The sequence below is a fragment of the Lissotriton helveticus genome, chromosome 3_1, assembly GCF_964261635.1.
Source record: "Lissotriton helveticus chromosome 3_1, aLisHel1.1, whole genome shotgun sequence".
NCBI classification, from domain to species: Eukaryota; Metazoa; Chordata; class Amphibia; order Caudata; family Salamandridae; genus Lissotriton; species Lissotriton helveticus.
In genome coordinates, this window is record NC_136061.1 from 2,110,955,907 (window position 1) to 2,110,971,867 (window position 15,961).

At 47.0% G+C, this 15,961-nt stretch overlaps 1 protein-coding gene across 21 annotated transcripts in view; it reads left to right on the plus strand.

Moving 5' to 3' along the window:
* PPIP5K1 (diphosphoinositol pentakisphosphate kinase 1) overlaps positions 1-15,961 on the plus strand; it is a 1,366,868-nt gene that overhangs the window by 886,901 nt on the left and 464,006 nt on the right. For all 21 annotated transcript variants that reach the window (XM_078683299.1, XM_078683308.1, XM_078683288.1 and 18 more), the window contains one exon: positions 11,727-11,868. In XM_078683299.1, the coding sequence (XP_078539425.1) occupies positions 11,727-11,868 (142 nt within the window). The remainder of the gene's footprint in view (positions 1-11,726; positions 11,869-15,961) is intronic.

The window sequence follows — 15,961 nt, forward strand, 5'->3', positions numbered from 1 at the left end:
TGAGTATTGTAGAGTGCAGTGGCATGTTGTATAGTACAGTTGAGTGGTGTACAATGGAGTATAGTCGACTGTAGTGTCATGGAGCCCAGTGTTGTGTTGCGGTGTGGAGTGTTGTTGAGTGGCGTAGAGTAGAGTGTTGTAGAATGGCAGAGTGGAGTAGAGTCTTGTACAGTGCAGCGTAGAGACATACAGTCTAGTATGTTGTTGTACAGTGGCATAGAGAGTATTAGAGCGTTATAGAGTGCAGTTACATAAAGTGCAGTAGAGTGTTGAGTGGAGCAGTGCACATTGGAGTGTTGTACATTGGCGTAGAGTCGGCTAAACTGTCGTATTGTGGAGTGGCATAGCATAGAGTGGGCAAAGTATGATATAAAGGAGTGGCGTCTCATATAGTACAGAGCAGTGGAGCATACTACTCTGTAGTGGCGTAGCATGCCTTGGAGTAAAGTGTTGGAGACTGGAGTGGTGTGTCGTACAGTGGAGAGTGGTATGCAGTGTTGTAGAGTATCTGAAGCTGTCATAGAGTGGAGTACAGTGTAGTGACATACAGTTGAGTGAGGTAGAATAGACTAGAGTGTGGTACAATGTACTACAGTGGAGTGGCATATAGTGCTGTTTAGTGGAGTGGCATACATTGGAATAGTGTAGAGTGAAATGTTGTGGAGTGACATTCAATGGTATGGCATACAGTGGAGTAGCGTACAGTAGAATGTACCCTGGAGTGTCGAAGAGTGGAATAACGTACAGTGGAGTTGCTTATAGTATAGTGGAGTGTCCTTGACTAGATTAGCCTACAGTGGAGTGGAATACTCTACATTGGAGCCAAGTCCAGCAGACTAATGTACATTGGACGCCCATAAAGTGGAATAGTGTATAGTGGAGTGGCGAAGAGTTAGGTGGGGTATAGTGGAATAGCATAGATTGGAGTGGCATACAGTGCAGTGCTGTAGAGTAGAATAGAGTAGGGTGGAGTAGTGTACAGTTGAGGGGCTAACCCTATAGGAGCATACACTAGAGTGCCGTCCAGCAGCAAAGGGTAGAGTGAAATGGCATAGAGTGGAGTGCCGTGGAATGGAGTAGCAGATAGTGGAATAGCATTGAGTGGAGTAGTGTTCAGTAGAGTGTCGTAGACTGGAGTGGCATACAGTGGATTAGCATGGACTGGGGTAGGATGGAGTGGCGTGCAATGAAATAGCATAAAGTGGAGTGGCGTAGAGTGAAGTGGGGTAGAGTGGAGTGGCATACAGTGGAATAGTGTACACCGGAGTGGCGTACGCTGGAGTGGCATACAATGGAATAACATACATCAGACTAGCATACACTGAAATAGCATACAGTGGAGTGGCTTAGACTACAGTGGCTTACATTAGAATAGCATACAGTGGAGTGGCATACAGTGCAGTGCGGTCCAGTGGAGTTGTGGACAGTGGGGTATAGTGGAGGGGATTGACGTGCAGTGGAGTGGCAAAGAGTCCAATAGTGTAGAGTGGAGTGGTGTAGAATGGAGTGTGGTAGAGTGGAATAGGATACCGTAGAGTAGCGTAGATTGTTGTGCCGTAGAGTGGGTTGGAGTGGCATACAGTGAAGTTTGGTAGAGTATAGTGGCATACAGTAAAATAGCGTAGAGTGGAGTGTGGTAGAGTGGAATACTGTTTAGTGGAGGGACGTACAGTGGAGTGGATTAGAGTGGAACTGCATAGAGTGGAGTTGCATACAGTGGAATAGCGTTGAGTGGAGTAGCGTAGAGTGCAGTTGCATTCAGTGAAGTAGCATAGCATGGAGTTTCAAAGAGTGGAGTAGCGTGCAGTGGAATGTGGCAGAGTGTAATAATAGTCAGTGGAGTGGCATAGAGTGTATTTCCGTAGACTGGAGCGGCATACAGTGTGGTTAGGTACATTATAGTGGCATACCGTAGGACAGCATAGAGTGGAGTATTGTGGAGTGGCTTACAGTGGAGTGGCGTAGAGTGGAATAGCGTGGAGTGGTGTTGAGTGGGTTGTTGGGAGTGGAGTTGTATCTAGTTGAATAGCATACAGTGGAGCAGTGTGGAGTGAGGTAGATTAGAGTAGGGTAGAGTGAACTGGTACAGAGCGGGATAACATAGAGTGTAGTGTCGTACAATGGAATTGAGTAGAGTGGATTAAGGTACAGTTTAGTAGCATAGTGGAGGAGTAGACGAGTGTCATACAGTGGAAGGGCATACAGTGAAGTACAGCACAGTGGAGTGGTGTACAGTACAGTGGCATAGAGTGGAGTGTGATAAAATAGGCTAGCACGGAGTGGCAGAAAGTGCAGTGGTGTAGAGTGTAGTGGTGGACAGTGGACTGGCATAGAGAGTGAGGTACAGTATAGTAGCATAAAGTCGAATAGCTTAGGCTAAGCGTGTATTGCATACAGTGCAGTGGCGTACAGCAGAATAGTGTGCACTGGAGTAGGGTGGAGTGGCTTAGAGTAGAGTGACGTACATTGGAATATCGGACACTGAAGTAAGGTACAGTGTAGTGTCTTAGAGTGGAACAGTGTAGAGTGGAGTATTATAGAGCGAAGCGGGGTAGAGTGGAATGGATTGCAGTGTGATAGCTTAGAGTGGAGTGTTTTAGAGTGGAATGACATACAGTGGAATAGATTCCAGTGGCATTCAGTGGAGTAGTGTACACTGAAGTGATGTAGAGTGGAATAACGTTAAGCTTACTGGCGTGCAGTTTAGTGACTTAGGGTGTAGTGGCGTATAGCGGAGTAGCATAGAGTAAAGTGGCATAGAGTGGAGTGGCGTAGAATGGAGTGGTGTACAGTGTTATAGCGTACAGTATATTATAGTAGAATGGAGTGACGTATAGTGCAGTCGTATAGACTGCAGTGGCGTATACTGGACTAGCATACAGTGCAGTGGTGAACACAGAAGTGGCTTACAGTGGAGTGGCTTAGAGTCAAATAGCGTAAAGAGTAGTGTTGTAGAGTGGAGTTGCGCACAGTGGAGTAGCCTGGAGTAGAGGTGCCCACAGTGGCGTGGCGTGGCGTGGAGTGTCATAGAATGGAGTACCATAGAGTGTAGTGGATTAGAGTGGTGTGGTGTATAGTGGATTAGTTTACAGTGGATTAGCATAGAGTGGAGTGGAGTGGCGTAGCGTGGAGTGACAGAGTGGAGTGAGGTAAAGTGGGATGGCATAGAGTGAAGTGGCATAGAATAGAGTTTGATAATTGAAACAAATTTAGCATGGAAGTATGTTAACAGATGTAGATGTAATGTGTGTAATATACATGATGAGGTGTAAATGGTAATGTTTGGTAGTATGTGTGAATAGAGGAAGTAATGTTATAGTTATAAGGTTTGAAAAACGTAGTTCTATATAGTGCCTAAGTACATGCGGATGAGAAGTCAGTATGTGATTGGCTATGTTTACCAAATGTAAAAGGCGACAATGCCGAGTTTTTTTCATAACATTATTTTATTGGTTTTATTTAGGGCACAGAACAACACACACAGGGCTGATCTGCCTCAGGTATCGCATGTTCATTATCGAAAAACACCCATATTCCACCCACCCGCTTCCTTGGATACACATAGACCGAATGTTTAATCCATAATACGACCACCATTTGCTCAATATCTTTGTGTGTTTCTTGGGGCATCCTCGTGCCCGGTATAGTAGCTCCTCCAACTTTACAGAGCAGTCCATGCTCACCTTACACTCTCTCAACATCAGGGCCATAGGTGACTTCCAATATTTGGCCACGTCTCTTTTCTCCAGCAATGTGCTCAGCCCCCCCAACGTTTAGTCCCCTCTAGGATCCCCCTGGTTATCCACCATACCCAATACATGACCTTGGGGGCTTTCTCGCGGCTCTGGCAGAGTCGCCAAAATAGCCCCCCAGTATTCGTGAATAATGAATCGTCTCTACACCATATGGTAGAAATTCCCGTAATCCCTTCCACATCCAGTGCAGACTGGGTCGGGAAGCCTTTGAGCTCTCCATAGGCACCTTCGCGTGTAGTAGGTGCAATGGAGAAATTTCAACTGAATGAGCCATATCTAGGCAGAAAAAGTCATGGTACAGGGTGCCATACATGCTTCCCTCCTCTCCACCTCCTCCACAGGCCCAGCCATCCCTCCCAAGGTTGAAGCTCCAGTCCAGGTCTGGCTCCCACATCATGTAAGTCCACAGGTAACAAAAACTTAGATGCTGATCGGCAGGGCCGGATTCCAGATCTTGTCAGCTTTGTCCACCCCTAAGAGGGATCAGCAAGGACTTGGACCAGTTCACTGTCACACCCGAAGCGTCCCGAAAGGCGTCAAGGATACAAAGAAGACAAAGGCTTTTTTTGCCGGAAGGGCTACAACCAGAAGGATGTTGGTAGCTTCGAGGGCTATTCTGTCCTCCAGTGTCATCTCCTAGTCAAACCGCCAAACCTGGGCAGTTCAGCATATCAATGAGAACTGGCGTTCCATGGCTAGGGCGAAAAGAAATGGTGACGGGTATCCCTAACTGGTCCCTCAGCAAATATGATATCTGGGTGAGAGTATCCCATTCATCTCCACCTGTTCCTTCGGTCTGGCATATAAGGTACTGACATAGGCTTGGAACCTTAGTTCCAGCCCCATTTTGGTCATCACCTCCTGGAGAAAGGTCCAGTCTAGGGACTCAAACACCTTCTGGAAATCCAGGTGCGAAAGTGCTGTAGCACAGTGTAGTTCCTGGAATCTGGCTAGGACAAGGTGGACCCTATGCATGCAGAATCTGCGGTGGGGGATAGATCCACATTGGTGTGGGTGGGCCCAAAAGCCCAAAACACTTGGGCCAGCTTCCTGCACCTGGAGTCACTGCGCTTGTTTGCTGGATCATTAGGAGGCCCGCTGCCGAGGCAGGCAGCCCCAGGAAGTCAGTGTGTTCGGTCGCAAGGGTTGTTGTTCTATCAACCAAGTCCATGCCTCATTTCGGGTGTAAAAAAAGTAGGTTTTGCCCTCGGGCAACCCACAAGTGTGCCGCAAAATAGATTGTATTGCAAAGCCATGGCCCTGAGTTTCTTCTTAAACTGGTTGTATGATTTGGGTTGGGCCTGAACCCATCTGGTGTAGTCTGGGAACACTAGCGCCCAACCAGCTTGGTACATAAGTTGGACTTTGATCTTCATTCAGGAAATTGGCTACACGTCTCAGATTATTGACCATGGTATCCTTGACAATTTGCTCCTGCCCAAACTGGGATTCCACCTACAGCTCCCCCCTTGCTCAAAACTGCATTACTGCATTGGAAGAAGGCACACCAATACACCAAAAGGGCCCCCCATACTCCCCCAGCATTCCCTTGCTTGGGATACCCACTACTACTGGTTTAATCTCGAAAAGGGCTTTATCCTTATGGGTTTAGGAAGGTGTGTCAACAATTGGAGCATTATTCACTGAGGGCATACTAGCAGATTACAATAACTTTGTCCGTACACAGGGGGTCCCCCGACACTTTTTCTTCTACACGTAGCTATCTCTCACTACATCAAACACTGGTGGTCCCCTGACTGGATTGAACCCCCTAAGCATGAACTAATATACACAATATATCTCATGTGAAGGGGAAGCCACCTTACTCACTGGCTATACAGAGGTATTCGAGCACACTCAGGGATACCGTTACTGCCACTCCGTGTTAAATGGTCGCTGGGAAGAGAAATGCCAGACAAGGAATGGTCCTCTGCACCCCCACCAAGCCCCTATTACTAGATCTAGGGTGTGCATCCATTGATGAAGTGGCAGGGTTTAGACCCCTAGCCTATTGGAGGCGGATCTGGACTACACCTGAACTGGCACCATATGCCTGCGCCCTCAAGCATATCAGACAGTCTGCCCAGACTGTCAAAATCAAATGGCTGCTGAAGATTAAGAACAATTTGATTGACATGGACCTCCGTCCCCTGTGGGATGACCCGACAGGGAATCCATTTCCCAGTAAAAAGGAGTATAAAGAGTTATACGGGGCAATGATTACTAGGAAAACTGTGTCGTTGGTAGATAGTAGTTCGCTTACAGCTCTTTTTATGGAACACAATTTCTCGTCATGGCTAGAGGATTATTGGAATCTAATTACCATCCCTGGTGATAGAAAACTCTATCACCAATTTACAGTAGGGATTCTCCCCATAAGATCTTTTACTGTTAAATGGAACAAAACCTCAGATACTGTATGCCCCTCATGTAATTTATGGAAAGAAACAATAACACACATGCTTTTTGTATGTCCTGCATACAAGGGTCCACGTCGTAGGTGGCTCAGGCCTTTTTGTTTTAATTTATGCACTAGATCAAGCCTAACAGCCTTCCGTATCTTGGTTTTGAACACTCGCCCAGACATAGTTATTGCAGTGGCGAAATTTTTAAGTTGGTTTTGGGCCTTGAGACGGCAAGCTATGAAGGCCAATTAGACTGTTCTATGAGGTTAACGTTTATTCCCCATTAGGCTGGCTCTTGGGATGTACTTTTGTATATTAACTTGTCTTTTCTGTCTTATAGACAAATTTTTTTTATGTTTTACATTTTAGGAATATTTGATAATGATTATATTAAATTTTGTGAGTAGGTGTGCTCTTAAGATGTATTTATTGTTTTAGATGACACCTGTTGCTGTCTTTTATGATTGTAAAAATATCGAATAAAGACTAACTGAATACTAAAGAATGGTCCTCTGTTTTAGAATTTCCTAGGAAAGTGTCCTGCAATGCTTATTTTAATACATACAGTACATGATCTTACATAGGGCATACCTCGCACCACATCGCCTTAATCGTATATTTCCTAACATACAACTCACCTGCTCTAGGTGTCAGGAAGCAGATGCAGACCTACTTTAAATGCTGTGGGGGTTGCCCATGTTTACGCATATACTGGCGAACTGTTGGTAACAGGGTGCAGGAAGTCACAGGTACGACTCTTTCGTCATTGGCAGAAAGCTGTCTGCTGGGAATGCATAAACGACCTAAGAGGCAGAAGGTCCAGTATAGATTTGCTGACTTGTCTATGCTTATAGCAAAACGTGCCATCACAATGCGGTGGAAATCTGTTCCCCCACTACACCTATCTCATGGCAGACAGAAATGGTCCGCTGGGGCACCGCTGAGAGTACAATTATCAGACAAGTGGAATTTAGAGGACTGCGTAAGATCCCTATCTCTCTGGATTGGGACCACATGCTTGAAACATTTAAACCCATTGATATGCTAACCCCTCCAGCATCGCAGAGTGGACCCATCGCACCCCCACATCCCCAAGATCTGGACTATCTGCTGCCCAGTAATGCCATTTCCCTCTATCTCTCGTATGACCTAGAGATATATACATATGTATGCAATGAAACTGTCTGTTATTTACTGTGTGGATACAATCTTTATTTGTGTCACGCTATAAGTTAGTGGACCAGGAACAGGGGCCGTGGGGGGTAGTTCTAAGTTTTCGTATTAGTTTGGTAAAGTTAGTTTGGTATTAGTTTCTCAGATACTTATGAGTCTGCTAATATTCGGATATCTCACTATATCAATGGCTAGTCAGTTCCTGATCTTTTGCTCCCTAGATAACATGACACTGTCTTGATATGTGTTCTTGGATACGAATATCCACATTGTCGTTTACATCTTGTAAATAATCTGTGTATTATGTTTGATACCTTTTAATTACTAGCGGCCAATTGTGTGGAAGACGTATCGCATTTATTATGCTGCTTGAAAACTCAATATACTTGTGGGTTTTTTTTATTAAAAAAGGCTAGGTCCCAGCACTCTCTGCTTTGGTGGAACTGCAACAACCCATTGCTTGGCGGAAGGTCTTCATCTTCTAGGATCTGGTGCTGGATCTGTAGCGGTGTTGCATGCAGTACCACAACCTTCCCCGGCGCCTGCTCCAGTAATGACACTCTTAACGCCGCTAATGCTCAACGGTGGCACAGTCCCCCATTGTCACACCTTACTCCGATAGGGACGGTGACTGGGACCATTGCCCTCCCAGTTGGAGCCAGTGCCTTTTTCATTCAACAGGCCTATTGATACCAGCATCCCCTAGATGACATACAGGACAACTGGCAGATGTGGTCTGGCCACTCCCATACCATGGCTAAGGAGGAGGGTGCCTCATTCGCAGTGGTGGTGTGGAGGGTACTGAGGTCTTAGACTGTCAGTTGCCCTCCATGGCAGTGAAGACGAACATCTTGACAGAGGTGCTTCAACCAGGAGAGCCCCCCTCCGAACCCTTCCTCCCATTTACTGAACCTCTTACCAATGTCATACTCTGGGACTGCTCTAAGCCCAGCACAGGGGCTCCTGTGCACGGGCCAATTGCCCACTGTTATCGCACTGCTCCATGGGACCCCAGTTACTCACCCAGCACCCCATGCCAGAGACCTTAGTGGTCCAAGCTGCCACTTCCCTTCTCAATGCTGACTCATTCCCTACCACTCCACTTGATAGGGAATCCTAGAGCCTGCATTTCTTCGGTAAGAAGATTTTCTCTTCCGCGGGGCTAGCACTGCGTTTGGAGAACAACACATGCCTCCTGGGCTGAGACACCCATACAGACTGGGATTCAGTTGCACAAGTGCTCTCATGGTCTTGTAGGAGGCTGGGCCATGCTGTTATAGGCAATGCAGATGACAAAGATGCAGCAAGGTTCACCATCAGATGTGTACTGGATACGACGACTTGCTAAGCAGAGTGATTGCATCGTCAGCAGCCCTTAGACGTGATGCCTGGTTGAAGACCACCTTTTTGAGTGATGTCCGTGCTTCACTCATGGACATGCCTTTTGATGGCTCTCACCTTTTTGGTGAGATGGCGACTCTGCTTTAAGGATAGCCAAGCTAGGGCCAGGCCCTTGTGCCTGTCCATGGCCCCACATCAACCGAAGTCTGTCTTCCGCTCTTTTTGTGGCCATGGAAGTGGCTCCAAGCCATGTTAATTTCTGCCCAGCCACTAAGGCCAACAGGCTTCCCAGTATTTTCGTGGTTGACGATGCCGTTCCCACAGACCGCGTGAGGACACTAGCCAGAGGTCCACCACTCCCCCGGATGCTGCAGCCTACGAACCCCTATCCTCTTTCTGGACACTTCTCCACCCATGCCACCCACTTACAGCCAGCTGCTGGAGGTCCGTCTCATGCTCTGTCAGAAATTGGTGGCGAAGGGAGCTATTGAGAGGGTGAAGGCATCAGAAGTAGATAGTGTTTGCTACTCCACCAACTTTCTGGTCGCCTAGAAGGACCTATCCTAGACCTGCGCCTTCTTAACTTCTTCCTCAAAAGGGAGAAGTTCAAGATGCTCACCCTAGCTCCGTTACTATCTACCCTGGAGTCTGGATGGTGGCATTGGACTTCCAGGACACATATTTCTACATCCCCATCCTGCCTGGCCACAAATGTAATCGGCGGTTCACAGTAGGCCAAGGACTCTTCAGTATGCCATGCTCCCTTTTGGTCTTACCAGTACCAATTGAGTGTTCAAAAAGTGATGGCGGTGGGTGGCGAACATTTGGGGAGGTTGAAGTTTCTTGTCTGTCCCTACCGCAACAATTGGCTGTTGAGGGCATCTCCCATCTCCTGACTATGGCAGACCTCCTGCACTTGCTGGGGTTCACTGGTAATGTGTAGAAGTTACACCTGACTCCTTCTTAGACTCCCTTTCATCTGAGACATTCAGGACACTGTGCAGTTTTTTACCTACCTTCCCGAGCGGCAAGCTCAGAATATTCAGGCTTTTTCAACCTATACATCAAACTTAATCCTGGATTTTGGTGAGATTGTCTCTGAGGCTATTGGGCCTCATGGCGTCCTGCATCCTGCTAGGGACATATGCCTGTTGGCATATACGGGCTCTGCAGGGGGACCTGAAGTTCCAGGGGGCACACTATCTGGGAAAATCTCTCCAACATGGTCTACATGTTGGTCGGAACTGTAAAAGGCCTGCAGTGGTGGCTGACCAACCACCATTGGGTCTATGGCAGACCCCTCTCCCTTCCCCAACCAGAGCTAACTGTAGTGACAGATGGGTCACTCCTGGGCTGGGGCAGCCATCTGAGAAAGGTGGAGGAGGAGTCTGAGCTCCACATCAACCTGTTGGAACTTAAGGTTATCCGACTGGCATTGAAAGATTTTCTTCCCTCCTTAAGGGGAAGGCTGGTGCAGGTGTTCATGGACAATTCCACCGCCATGTGGTACAGCAACAAACAGGGCGGAGTGGGATTGTGGACCCTTTTTCAAGAGACCCTGTGGTCTCTGGATATGGCTCGAACGTCAGGGCATTTCGCTGGTGGTTCAACACCTGGCATGCCCTCCGTACACCAGGGTAGATGAACTCAGTCGACGATGCTTAGCAGTTCACAAGTGACGTCTCCATCTGGAGGTGGTGCAAGGTCTTTTTCAAGAATGGGGAGAGCCATGATTGGAGAACGCAGTGTCAGCAGTGCTCCGTGCTGGAGTTTCCAAGGTGGCCCTCATTCTGAAATGCATTTAGTCTTGAATGGAGCTCTGGCCTCCTGCACGCATTTCCACTGATATCAGTCCTGCCCAGAGTTCTCAAGAAGATCAGGAACTGCCAGGCCCAAATTATTCTTTTGGCTCTGGATTGGGAACAGAGAGTCTTATTATGCCGAGCAGGAATATTGGTCCTCCAGTGAGGCTGCCTCTTCAGGAGGATGTTCTGAAGCAGCAAATGGGAGGGTTCTGCACCCAAACTTGCACATCCTTGTGTGCTCATTCCACCAGAGCCACAGCTGTTACCACTGCTTTAGTTTGCGGAGTTCCTGTCCTGGACATCTAACAGGCAGAAATGTGGGCATCTCTGCACACGTTTACCAAGCACTACTGCTTGGATAGTGAGGTCCGCCTTGAGAGGCACTTTATTCGTTCAGTCCTGCAGGACTTTGTGGTCGAAAACCTGTTTTGCCGATCCACCTCGGGGAAGGTATTGCTTGGGTATCTATTCTAAGGTAAAGGATCTGTGGTTAAAAGTCTCTATCAGATGAACACGTTACTTACCTTCAGTTACGCCTTATCAGGTACACACCCCTTCCGCAAATTCAAATAGCCTTTTCTAACCCTCAAAAGGCCAAAGTATTTCTGAAGCTGAATTGTTAGATCATGTTTGTCACAAATGAATAGACTAATTTATTATACAGTGCACCCAAGGGCATTACAGTTCTTAAAGGGGCTATGTAACAGTTTACACACAGAAAGCCTTTGAATAGGAGGACCATGTCTTTCTTTGGTTTTACTTTTTTGATAGTTTAGATTGGTGTTCATACATGTATTTCACTAATGACTAGTGTATTTCTAATTGTCTCTTTCAAAAGACAGAAAATGTTACCTGTTGCTGACATATTTTCTGTACAAATGCGCTGAGGTATTCTTGAGTTTATAAACTAAAAAAATAGCCATGTTGAAGAACCACTATTACTTCCAAGTACCTTTTTCTTTTTCCTCAGAAATAGTAGGGGTACATTGAACACCTTTTGGTGAGCCTTATCATTGTCTTTGAAAGCACTATTTCAGAAAAATGAGCACGCTATTGAGTATTATAAAAAGATAACCTGTAGTACAGGTGTGGATGAACATGCCAACTCGTAGGTAAAATAATGGTAAAGTGAACTTCTAACATTCCTTGTTTCTGTCCTGCAGACAGTGGTAGCTGGTTCAAGCAGAGCTCAAACATTATATAAACATTTAAGAATAAGCACGCTCTATCCTTTTCTTTCTGTATAGTTAACTCCAACAGGCAGCATCTCCCTGCTTAACTCAATGAACTGCATCAAAAACCCTGTGAAGACATGCGACAGTGTGTTCTCGCTGATCGAGTGTCTCACCTTACAGATTCAGAAAAGGTTGGAAGACCCCAAGTCTGCAGGTAAGCAGTGGTTCTAGTGTCCTGTGTATATTTATTTAGTCTGCACTTGTATATGTAGCGCATCGAAAATACATCCATAGCATTTTTACATGGAAAATCTATCGAATGACCAATGTACAAACAGGTGGTTAGCTACAAAACTGTAGATAAGTCCATGAAATATTAGTGTGAGCTGTGTCGAAACAAGAGACAAATGTGGAAGGTACAGAAGAGAGGGATGCTGGAAACGGCATCGGAGAAGGCGTATTCAAGTTGTATACGACTTACAGCGAGAGCGGAGTAACTGATAGCTGCGTTTTAAAGCTGTGCCAAAGAACGTGACAGTGAAATTGAAGGTAAAACGAGTAGGCGTGCTTGTCGCATGTCATACCAGTTTCATTTGTGAAAGTGGGTTTAATTTACCTCCTCAGATGCCATTACTTACCGTGTGCATCCTTGTCCGCTCCTCGGGCGTGGTGTGCCGATGTCTCTAGCCTTGTGAGTCCGATGTCTGGCTGAGGCGTGCGGTTCGCCCTGCTTGAGCACGGGTGATGACATGTCTTCTTGCGCATGTTTCTTGGCGCCCCCGATGCCAGCGATCTTGGCTGATTTATTTCTTTCCATTGGGATTAAAAGGTGTCTTAGATCCTGACCATACCTTTTTATATTTTACTCGTCCTTGCCTGAAATTACTTTGGGAACAAATTACTTTATATATATATATATATATATATATATATATATATATATATATATATATATATATATGTGTGTGTATATGTATGTATACATATATATATATATATATATGTGTGTATATGTGTATATGTGTATGTATATATATATATGTGTGTATATGTGTATGTATATATATATATATGTGTGTATATGTGTATGTATGTGGTATTTCCGAAAAACAGTGGCGTGCTTGAGATGCTCAAAACATAAAAACAGCTAGTAAGAGGATTTGGAGCTCGGATGCAGATGGTTAATGCATTGTGATTACGGGCCTGATTTAGCGTTTGGCGGATGGGTTATTCCGTCGCAAATATGATGGATATCCCGTCTGCCCTATTACAGTGCCATAGGATATAATGGACTCGTAATACGGTGGATGGGATATCCACCACTTTTGTGGCGGAGTAACAAACTCTAAATCAGGCCCATATGCTCTTTAAAGAGGTGCGCCTTGAACTTTCTCCTAAATCGAAGCAGCGTTGGGGCAATCCTGATGGATGTGTGGAGGTTGTTCCAGATCCTGCGTGCTTATATCTATCCTCTCCCCTTCATAAATCCAAAATGGAGATAGTTCATTTCCTGTTATTTTCTGGTTCCTCTTCCAGGTCATTCCTCATACCACATTATAAAAGGAGGCAGTGCAGTTTGAGGGCTTCTTCTCAGTATTGATTCGCTAACTTGTTGCCTACTGCGGAAGGCTTTCACCCCTCTGCTTCTACTTAGTGCTCCCTGATGCTGCCTGGTTATTAGATCTGCCTGCGATCCTAAAGGCTTTTAGATGTCTGCAGATTTTTTCCGTTTCAAAAGCTGAAGTTATTTTCCTCCCACTGCCTACTCATTCCTTCTTTATTCCAATCTTCTCATTCTGAACTCAGTGAAGGAATTTGAATGCAATAATTCTCCTTTGAGATAAGAGGTGTTAATCAACTAAGAAGACCAGTGGTGGAAAATGAAGATATTTGTAGCATAAAGTAATGTAAACAACATATTTGTTCAGTATCTAAAAATAAGGACAGGAATAAGCAGGGTTATAAAGTCAGAGGGTGTGCTTATATATAAAAGGAGTATCTTTAAGGCTGGTTGGTGTTCAAGTAATACTCAAAGCCGAAAAAATAGTGTTTGAGGCATGTGGGCTGCTGAATTAATATCTATAGCATAGATCGCCGCCTAGTGTTGGGTCCGGATGATTGCACATTGTTGTCCTAGAAGAGTCTTCGAAGTATCAGGAGATAGGTGGCTCCTCCCCTGGACTACAGTGCGCATGGGCATCGACTCCATCCCCAGATTGTTTTTTTCTGCCATTGGGTTCGGATGTGATTTCGACAACTCCTGTTCGGAATCGTTATAGAACTTTTTCAAGGCCAAAAGGCCTTCTTCGAACCGTCGGTATTGTTTGCGTTCGGTGCCCGACTATATTCCAACTCGTCGAGTCGGATATCCGGGGAGTCGTGTGACTCTTCGGTGATCGAGGCCCAGTCAACGCAGCAAGACTTCGACGGCATGGAACGGAGTCCGTTCAAGAACTGTCCCGTGTGTGGTTCCAAGTACCCACACATTGACGTCCATCCTGTGTGCAACAAGTGCCTGTCGCCGGACCACGACGAGGCCAACTGTATGGCCTGTTCCAGGTTTCGATCGAAGAAAACGATCAGGATGCGGCGCGTGGCGCGCCTCGAGGCCCAGCGATCGGCTCCAGCACCGGTGGACATCTTCGACGACGCGGAAGCGGACGAACAAGAGCTTCAACTGCAGATTTCACCTCCATCGGGGGTGGTCGAGTCCGACTACGAAGCGGACGTCGAAGGCCAAGACCTAGAGGAAGTCGTCGATGAGGTAGGGGACGACGACGAAGCATATGGGGCCATGGAAGATAGCTCGGAGGAAGAGCTATGCCCCGTTCGTACTCTTACAAAGGCTCAGGTCGAGGGATCGCCACACGGCCTTACCAAAGACCTTACACCAAGATCCACGGCCCCGCCTTCCGGCCCGGCTACGGCCACCTCAGCGGAGCCGCCATTATCAAAATCGAAACCGAAACTGAAACCCACGGTGTCGACGAAAACAAAGATGGCCGAGACGCCATCGAAACCGAAGACGTCTGCTCCACCATCGACGCCATCGTCTTCGGAGGCCTCGAAGCCACAGAAAGCTGTCGACCAGGCAAAGGTGCCAAAGGTGGTCAAGGAGCCAAGCTCGAAAAAGGCTGTCGAGCCGGTGTCACGCAAGGCAGTCGAGCCAAAATCCAAAAAGGCTGTCGAGTCTACCTCGGGCAAGTCTGCCGAGCCGAAAAGCAACAAGCCTGTCGAGACCAAGTCGGCCAAGGGCGCCGAGCCACGGTCTGGGGTCCCAACGCAAAAAGTCAAGGCAGCCGATCCGAAGCCGTCGGCGTCGACGTCTGCGGCCGTGGACAAAGATCGAAGCGCACCGGTCAAGGATACTCCTGCGCCTCGGACAAACAAACAGAAGTCATCGACGCTCGGGTCGTCCCCTGGGGGCGGACCGAGGTTATCGGTTGGGTCGACGAACCCATCCGCTTCCTTTACGAAGCAGGTCTCGGACTCCCTCAAGCGACTTAAGGACAAGGCTTCAGCGTCGGAACCGAAAACGCCTTCCGCACCAAAGCCGACTGCCCCACCGAAAAAGACTTCCATGCCGATCCTCTACACGTTACCGCCTAAGGTGGCGCCGAAGGCCTTCGCACCACGGTCGGTGCCCAAGGACTCTGAAGTGTCGAAGCCAACTCACACGGGTGGGAGTTTGAGTCATCGACAACCTTTATTAGAAGAGCGGTCGAGCATTTCATCGATGCCGACACCGGGAAGCTCACGCTTTATAAGAGGAAGATAACATCACAGCCTTTGGAGTCATTTACAATTCCTCTAAAACGCAAGAAGCCTGCACCAGAAACACCAGTACTGGTTGAACAGATTCTTCCACAGACTGGGAGGAGTGCAACACCTTCACCCACTTACTCTGATGGAGAGGAAGGGGAGCAGGATGAGGAGTACAATTTTCCTGCAAACACAGAGCCTGATGAGCAGCAGGACTCGTGGATGGACACAGGTGATCAAGGGGACCAGCAGACGGTCCATAACCCTCAGATTTATAACGTAAAAACGTCTCCCACTGAAGATTCTGCGGCATTTAATGCCTTAATTGAAAGGGCAGCTAAGAACCATGATGTGGAAATGCATGCTGACCCTGTGGAGGTTGACTTCCTTTTTGACACTTTCTCCACTGCTGAAAAGACTGTCAAGACTCTTCCAATGCTCAAAGGGGTCCTTAAGCATGCGGCAGACATTTTCAAGGAACCCACGAGGTCAAGGGTTGTCAATCCTAGAATAGAGAAAAAATACAGACCGGCACCTGGCGATCC